Raw genomic sequence first — 8,927 nt, 5'->3', positions numbered from 1 at the left:
TCTGCCTCTACATTGTTCTTTTTCAAAACATTTTCATGCTTCTTGTATCTATTTGGCTTAATATTTCAGGTGAAAACTAAGAAAATTCTAGCACATTTGTCTTTTCTTTTTAACTCTGAAACAAACGTAAGAAGATGTATCATATTTAAAATTATTTCAGTTTAAGCAGTACTATTTTTTTCACTGAATCTTTGAGAAACTTTGGCAAGAGTCTCCACTGTGAATACAAGAGCAATGGCCTACATCCTACCCACTGCAACTTTACACGCTGGAGATTCTCCATATAGAAAAAAACTAGTTGGATGTACCCACGTAATACCTTTTGTCTAGATCCTTGGATAGACCCCTGTGAGTTCACATGTAACAGGATGAAACAGAAGGCAGATTGTACAGGCCAGGTTGAAGCATTCGGAGCTAGGAGATGAGTCATGAAGTGTAATGTTATTCCTTGAGAAAATTCAAGATTAACATATTTCTAACACTGCTTTCTTGCAGATCTCCCCCACAAAAGGCCAAAGTCATGGCCAAAGAAGAGACCATAGCTAACTCAGGTGGCACTTCAAAGTTAAGTCACTGCTGATGGACAAAGCTCCTACTGGCTTCCCTCATGTTTCCTCAAATATGCCAGACTTAGAGATTGGCCCCATGGTCTTTCTATAGCATGTCCAGCAAAATTTCATGAAGTCTTAATGGAAGTATGTCAAATTATTTCCATTCAGGTAGTTCTGCGTGCAAAGACAAACTAGGAGTTATTATCTCTATTGCTAAAAGCGAACTCTTATTAAATGTACATATTGTTCCAACAGACAAACTTCATTGATTGTAGAAGAGTTGTGAGCAAGATGTGTCAGTTTTTTCACCATTCTTATTTCTGGGAGTCAAACACAGAACAAATAGGGCAACTTTACTGACGCGTAATGACTATCAGCTTTGAAAATAATTTTGGTTAAATTTTGGTCCATTATCTCAATCTTTTGTGCTTTATCATCTTGAAGAAGTAGCTGGAGAACAATTTAAAAATGGAGAGATGTTTGGCATTTGGGAATATTTTCTCCCTCATAAAATGATTGAATGAGACTATAATGTCTGTTAAAATAAAAAAGTAGGATATCTGTAGGTCCACTGGATTGATATACCTAGTAGCAATGTCATGTCACCTATCTCCCTGCTAACTCCTTTATTCATCATCTATCCTCTTAGGCTTGAAAGAAGCACCTTTAACATCAGAGAATTTAAGTATAAATGGTCTCCGATCTCGTTGTTCTGATATTTTTGTGATCACAGAACTAAACTAGAAACAATACCTTTCTTACATGTAGCAGATTTTAAAGAGAATTCTTGAAAGTAGCTTTGAGGAAAAATCATTAAATTTTGTCGATAAAATTTAGGATTCAGTAAGTCAAGCAGTAGAGGTGGTTTTTAAACAGTTCTACATTAACAACCAAGGAAGATCTCTGCCAAGAACTTCATGATGAATCTTTTGGAATTAAAATGCAAAATGGAATGAGATAACGAGAAGGTCAAAGAGAGCTTGTGTGAGACCTTATCAGGCAAGACTTTTCATTACTCTCTCTTTGTGTAATCTTTTCTTTAGGTGCAAATGGGTTGTAAAAGTGAATGATTTAAGAACAGCAGAATCCCGTGGTGAAATCTTTCCTGTAGTATTTCAATATAGTTTGAAAGATTAAGAACAGGTGATTCTTGGACTATGTGTTGAAAGGTAGATTGCTTACTATATATTTCCTGATACATTCTGTAAGAATTTGTGGATAATGTTGTGCAGGGCTCTATTGGCTCTATTGGAAACATGAAACTGTATGTTATTTTTACCTTTAGTCTTTGACTTCATCATCATCACTAATGAAAATAATAATAAAAAAAAAACCATTGTGATGTCTTACTAGCTTGTAAAACTTCCCAAATACACACTTCTTCTGGAATGTACAACTTGAGAATTGTTAAATAAGAACATGGCTTGGGCCATTAATAAGCACCATCTGTTAAATGGCCATATAAGATTTTTACATCCAAAAAGAATCCACAGAAATATTATTTTAATGTTAAATATCATGAATAGATTTTTTTTTACCAAATAATGTTCTCCCACTTTCTAAGATCAAATGTTGTGACTGATTAAAATGTGTGCATTTTCATACATAGAGCCACACAATACAGTTTTTTAGCAGTATTTATTTTTGTAAAAAACCAAAAAAACCAATGAATTTGAAAGGAAATCATCATATCTGTCTTTTGATTGCACGCTTTTAAACAAAAATAATACAGTGGAGAATGAAAGAAAAAAATTTTTATGTTGCTACTTCAAAATAACACCTAAGTCTATGAATTTTCAAAATGAAAATATATATACCAAGAATGCTAAAATATCTATTTTACATTATCTACAAAATGTATGTTCTAATCCAGCCACAAATCATAGGAAAATACTTCGATACATGAGAAAAGCTATAAACATAAGAACATTTTTGAGGGAAATAACACACATAAAAGCTCATTAAATAATTACAACAACAAATAAATAGTTTGTTCAGCTTTACTTTTTGATTGCTGCCATGCATATTTTAATTTTTGGTATACTGAGATAAGAGAAAGGTCAGCATGCAAGGCATTTTTTTTAGAATGAATCTGAAAGCAGATACTAGGTGTCATATTTTTAAGCTGTTGTCAGAAGTTCATAAAACATGATATAGAAGGCAATAGATGTGATAACTGTTCTCATGAAAACACACAACAAAGCATCTTTTTACAAAATAGACTTCAGTGAATATTCATGGCAAATTTTCTTTGCCTCCATGGCTGGAGAAAATGTAAAAGTTTATAGTGTGGGTTTGGAAGGCTTGTGTTATTCCCCATCTTGAGCATTTGGAAAATCACCTAACAGGTCCATATGCTGAGAATGCCCCTTTTGATTTTGGTCAAAGCAACAAGCATGTAGTGTCAACTGAGAACACAGCAATGGCAGACTTGTCTTTAAGCAGTCAGAAGGGTAAAGCAAATGGTTACAGGTGAGTTCAATTTTGGCAGGAGAATAGGGAGATGAGAGAGGAGAGAATGTCTGACTTCTAACTTGTACTGTGTTTGCTGGATTTACTGGCTCTTTTCCTCTCTTTGTGATGCTGGATGGGTTTTGCTTGAGAGGTTCCCTCAAAGTTGTGGCTGGACTCATTGTGCTGCCTGGTGTATCGCTTGCACTTGCAGGCAGTGACCACAGTTATTTTGTAGGTTCTTATACTTCCATCCTGGCACTGAAGCTGGATCCTCTGGGTGCGAGTTTTGTCATTGACACATCTCCACTCTTGCGAGCTCCGCCTGCTCCAGTACTTGGTTCCGTAGCCTCCTCCAATCCAGTTGGGGAGCAGTGGCAAAGGGAGACATTCACCAGCACACACCAGCTCCTTCAGTGGATTGATGCTGGTGCACTGGCCATCTGAAATGTACTTGGTGGATCTCAGTTCCCGACAGCCAACTTGAACACGATCTGCAGAATGCACAGAATAATAAACACTGAGATTGAGAATGGAGAGATTTCCTCAAGCAGTCATTTTCACATTAACAAGCTATGTTTTGCAGAAGTTGAAGTAGGCTGTAATCTTTACAGGACATCTCTTTACTCTTGTGTCCCCCAACACAAGGGCCTCAAGCGCTGATGGTATCTCTGGGTATTACCACAGCATAAAGAAATCATAATGATATGCACTTCAGCAGTTGTGGTAAGAGAAGCAATTTTTTTCCTCTATCCTTCTTCTCAGGGACATACCTTTTAGAAGAGAAAAAGTGCCCCAAGGGAAGAAGTGTTTCCTGCTTGTTCTCAGTCTAGGGAATCTGCTCTGTGATGTTTACAACAATTATGTTGGATCGTTAGCAAGGGGGAAAATAGTGCTTTGGAAACTGCTTATATGCTTTTAATGAATTTCAGTGTGTTTCTTCTCATTCCACGGTTACAGTGGACTGAGTCTCCCATGAGTGCTGCTGCTCTCAACACAGATACTGCAGAAGTGATAACAGCCAAAGTTACCAGGGAATGGTGTTCTGCATGTAAAGTTTGATTAGCAGTGACGATTTCAGAGTGGTCGTTTTGCCCTCAGGGTAACACCATCTTTCTACCTGTAGTAGTCTTTATATTATATGTAACATAGAGGATCCTGAAAATTCTCTCAGGCAACTGACATAGAATCAACATGCAGAGCTTGTCATGCAGGCATGTTTGTACCCGTCTGTATGTGCAGTTCTGCACCCTGCAATAAACACAACTGTTTATTTCAGTAATTACACTTTTAAATAAACGCCCACAGTGCGCTTAATTTTAATAAGCAATCTTTACTGGCTATGCTCTCCCTCTTTCTGAAAGACAATTACGGCGCAGATTCTACACACAATGCAATTAACTAACGCCTTTAAAATAGAAGTAATTACTAGAAACATTTTAGAGTGAATCATAAAAGACTTTGAAGGTACATCTACATATCACAGCTACAGGCTGCTTCTGTTTCTACTTGGAGTTTTGGAAGCAAGTTCTGAACGGAGACACTGACTTAAGATTACTTCACCCTGTCCCCTGTGCCTCAGGATGGGCAGTCAGAGGGACGGTAAATCTGGAGGCTGATCGGAGGGACTGTTTACTGGGCTATTCTCCTGCCTGCCTTGCAGAAAAGATTCAAGCTTGCCTTCCTGCAGCTGCACTCAGGAATGTACCTGGAAGCAGCTGGTCACAGATTTGAGTTTGTGTCTCCTGTTTTTGTCTTTCCTGGCTCAGCTTTTCTCCAGTGACAGCTCATTGACAATGAATACCTATTGGGCTGCTCCAGTAATCTCATAATGATAAGATGTTTCCTGTGCACTTAAACCCTTAGCATTCAGAGAAGCTGACACACCTGGCTTAGCTGAAAGGTATTGGTGTCGCTTTTTGCCTTCACTTTCCAGGAATGACACTATTTTTATCGGATCATTGTGGGTGGGTTGGTGTGTGTGTGTGTCTCTATTTGGATTTCTTTCATTTTAAAGAGGCGGGCAGGGGAGGGAACAGATAAAGTCAGCAGAACGTTTCCAGATCCCCATGTATCTGACATACATGTAAAACTCAGCAGGAAAAGACTAGATAGAAAAAGGCAAGTTAGAGCAGAGATCATAGGTAAATTATGAGCTGATTTGTTTACTTTTGCTGGAGGTGTTAAGCAGGTAAGTGCTGCAGCAGGAAGTAAAACTAAACAGCGGCAACAAAATTCAGAGTTTTTTATTGCATTTGAAAAGTAGCCCAGACACCTCCCCTGCCCACAGTGGGAGGGTGAGTTAAGAAAGCGCTTTGGAAATGCCTCTCACTCCTTTTCCTTTATCTCGCTTCCCTGCCGGATAACCCATAAAACCCGGTGTTCCTGGATGAACCTCCCTCAGGAAGTAACCTGCCCGAGAGAGCCGGTCCTACAGGACTCGCACGGGGGAGGGAGGCTTGCTCGGGGGCCGCCCGGCGAGGCAGGTCCCAGCCAGGAACCAGCAGCATCTTCCCTTGCCCCGGCTTCCCCGAGGCGCTGGTTCCCAATAGCGCCGCACTCGGGGGGCGGGGATGGGGGAGAAAGCGCGCTGCAGCGGGGCGCCGCGACTGCGGCCGAGGGGGCTCCACTCCCGGGGCCGGGCCGGGAGGGGCTGCCGGAGCGCCCCGCCGCCGGAGGGTCGAGGGCTGCGGGACGCCGTGCAAGTGCCGCCGGTAGAATACTCACTGTTACGGTCGGATCCAGTATTGGTGTAGTGCCTGCCTCCGTTCCTGGCTTGATTCAACGTGCTATTGCTGCTTGGGCTCGCTGCAGCAGGTTTAACAACGTGTGAATAAAGTATTTCTGTGGCATCATTCTTGAAAGCCAAGTAGCTTTTCGTGAAGAGGCAAGCTAGAAGAAAACCATAGAAGTGAATGGCAGGGAGAAGCATGGTTGGTTCAGTCTCTGAGAGAGCTGGATGAAATCTTTTTCTTCTGCTTCTTCTGGGTAACTCTGAAATTGCTCTTGAAGGTTTCCTTTATATATTCAGAGAGGCTTGGCATTCATTCAGGTGTAAAGTTGTGGATGGCTTCAGAATGAAAACCCACAAAAGGGGTGGGATCCCTACACGAGCCTGTGAAGACCTTTTACCAATAGGAGAGAAGACTGCAGTAAAGGAGGAGTTAGATGCACTAATTGCAGGATTCCTATTTGGGGCTTTGGAGGGTATCAGAAAACTTAGGCACCACACAGCAGCATTCGGGCTGAGACCCAGAGGCTGCCGGCTCTGCCCTGCCGTTCCGTGTGGCCCTGCATGCCTGGCATTTTTGTGCGATGTGACTAACGCGGTGTCAGAGTGAGTCTCTCTTGCTCCTGTTACGCAGAGTTACGTCCCCTGTTCTCGAATGTGACTTTGAGAAAACTTGCTAGCTCTGTAAGGATGCAAAAGTTTGTAGAACTTACAGAAGACTGCTAGTTACACAAATACTGTCTGCTATATACCAAGATCACTTAAAAAAAATACATTGTGAATAATTTAAAGCTGCCTCTAGATGCTTTAAATTATGCAGCTTTGATCAACAAGGAGCACTGCTAGAGAAAATACTTGTTTTAGGGGAATATTCTCTCCCTGGTGTGCAGAGTTACAAGTGTGTATTTCAGTATCACCGTGCATAAAAAGCATCTCCTCTAGGCTTCTTAGTACAAACATATCCATATTCATAGCCTCTCACTATGCTCATTCACCAAACTAGTCTTTTTTTGTTTTGTACGTTGCCTAGAGCACTCTTATATTTTTAATGTATTATTTCATGTGATAAAGAAAACAAAGAGGAAAGAATAATCCTTATTTTGGCACACTATTTTACTGTGTCACACACTTATTTGATTTTACATAAAATTACATGGCCCAAATCCAAACGCTAGTATAAACTGAGATGCTGTCAGTAGGCCAATGCTTGTCTGCATCATGGTGAATGCTCTATAGATTTTCATTATAAATAAACCAACAGTAATCAGCACTGAAAGCTGTAGCGTTCCAATTAAAAGGAAATCTTTGTCCTGGGAAAAAGCACAGCCATGAAGGAGGCCACATTGTGTAAAGGTTAGACTTTAATCTCACTTAACACTCTTTGTGACTGAGTTGATATCTATAGAGTCATCCTGGATTTTATTTGCTGTAATAAAAGCAGAAGTGGAACACAGGTCGGTTACCTCTACTGTCAGGGTCAAAATCTCAGTCATTCAGAGAAGACAGCTTTGCTTCATCCTAGTCACAAGCAGGTATTTGTCTGTATCTGCAACACTTCCCTCTTGCATCACTAAGAAAGTTACCCTGGATTTCAGCAGGAGTAAGGACAGAACCACAGTAAGCGCCAAATTGATAGGCTTTGCTTAAAAGACACAGGAAAAACAGGAGTGTTGCAAGGTGAAGTGAGTTTTACTGGCAGAGCTGCATGTGGGGAAGTTGAGTTCATTGCCTGCATCTATTATAACTAGCCCAACCCAGTTCTGGAATAACAAGAATGTTGCAAGGCAGAGTGAGATCTTTCAGCAGAGTAATGTATGGAGGAGTGGGATTGCTGCTAAGCCCTGACAAATCTCCAAGTTCCACTCTCATGGAACATCTTATTTAACCATAAAAGCAAAGATGTGCATTTTAACTTTCCGTTAAAATAAAATAGAAAGTGGAAGTTTTCTTAAGCAACTTATTGAAGATATGTATATTAATATTTGAGCATTATTTTCCTTCAACAGCAGCTAACCAAAGGTCTACTTTGTCGATGTTCAAGTCCTACTTAATTTTTTCTTATATTCACAGATCACACAGATCCTCAAACACCTCACCTTCCCTGCAGGATAGTCTCTGTGCTGAACTGAGCCAATATAATTAAAAACATGGGACCCATTCTCCAGTTATCCACAGTACCTGTGGATACCAGTCAGGGGACCTGTTCCCGGTGGAAAGATTTTCCCACATTAGATGAGACTTGGGGAAGTCAGAAGTTTTCCTGAGAGCTGTTTTCTTTGAAATAAGGCATATCTTCTCACAGGAAAAATGTATGGGACCTTTCAATGAAAGCTAAAAATCATCCTTTCAAATTTGGGCTATATGAAACCATTAGGTTTGTCACATACTTCTCTTGGTCTTGTCACTTAGAGAAGGAAGACCTCAAGACAAGCCTCTTACAGCCTTTGTAAAGGAAAAATTTGGCCCTGAATTTGCCATAGGAAAGAGAATACAGATTACCTCATCTTTCTGTGCACTAGACACAGAATATACATTATTTTAATTTGATTTGTATTTTCCATTTCTTACAAATATTGTATGAAAATTTCACTATTTCAGTTCCTTGGTCAGTACTGTCAGTTTCCCTGCTTTGAAAGTTAAGCAGGCTTCTGAGGAGTTTGACAGTTAATTTGCTTTATACTTTATTTTGTCAAACCTAGAGCTTGCAGCCTTTCACTTTTTCTGAGTCTTCCTAAGAGAGATTAGAAGTCGCATGAGGGGAAGGGATGCTGGTCAGTCAAATTTGTTATTCTTCCTGAGCGAACTTCACAATCAAAAGGGGTTTCTTGATGCTTAGCTCAGAACAGTTTCCTAGACTTAAAATGGTTTTTTGCTATCGTTAGTTAGATGGCCTTCACCTTCTCAAAGGTGAAGGCTATAAGTTACCTTTGTAGCCTCTAAAATAGTCTTATACAACGCATAGTCCGTCCTTATTCTAGTCAGATTCGATGGCTTGTGTAGAACATTGCTCTGTGCTTAATCTGTAATATTGGCCATAAGGAATATATTACACAAGGTCTTTGAAGTCTGTACTGGCTTCCTTTTTGCCTCTGGGCATAACTCAGGATGTTCTTATTGATCTATAAAACCCTATATGTTTTGAGTCCTAGGCAGTAAATTCTCTCTCCTTTATCTCCCATTATGATCCTTAAGAT

General features: G+C 40.1%; 1 protein-coding gene across 1 annotated transcript; it reads right to left on the bottom strand.

Moving 5' to 3' along the window:
• Positions 1 to 2,175: 2,175 nt before the first annotated feature.
• Positions 2,176 to 5,991, bottom strand: SOSTDC1 (sclerostin domain containing 1). The gene is made up of 2 exons (XM_054816319.1): positions 5,730 to 5,991; positions 2,176 to 3,496 (listed from the first exon to the last, which is right to left on the bottom strand). Exons 1-2 carry the CDS (start codon positions 5,932 to 5,934, stop codon positions 3,081 to 3,083), a joined length of 621 nt encoding a protein of 206 aa, XP_054672294.1. The 5' UTR covers positions 5,935 to 5,991; the 3' UTR covers positions 2,176 to 3,080.
• Between the last annotated feature and the right edge of the window lie 2,936 nt (positions 5,992 to 8,927).

Source organism: Grus americana, chromosome 2 (genome assembly GCF_028858705.1).
Source record: "Grus americana isolate bGruAme1 chromosome 2, bGruAme1.mat, whole genome shotgun sequence".
In the NCBI taxonomy this organism is placed as follows: domain Eukaryota; kingdom Metazoa; phylum Chordata; class Aves; order Gruiformes; family Gruidae; genus Grus; species Grus americana.
Note: the sequence above shows the minus strand (reverse complement) of the source record. Positions and strands in the feature narration are given on the sequence as shown.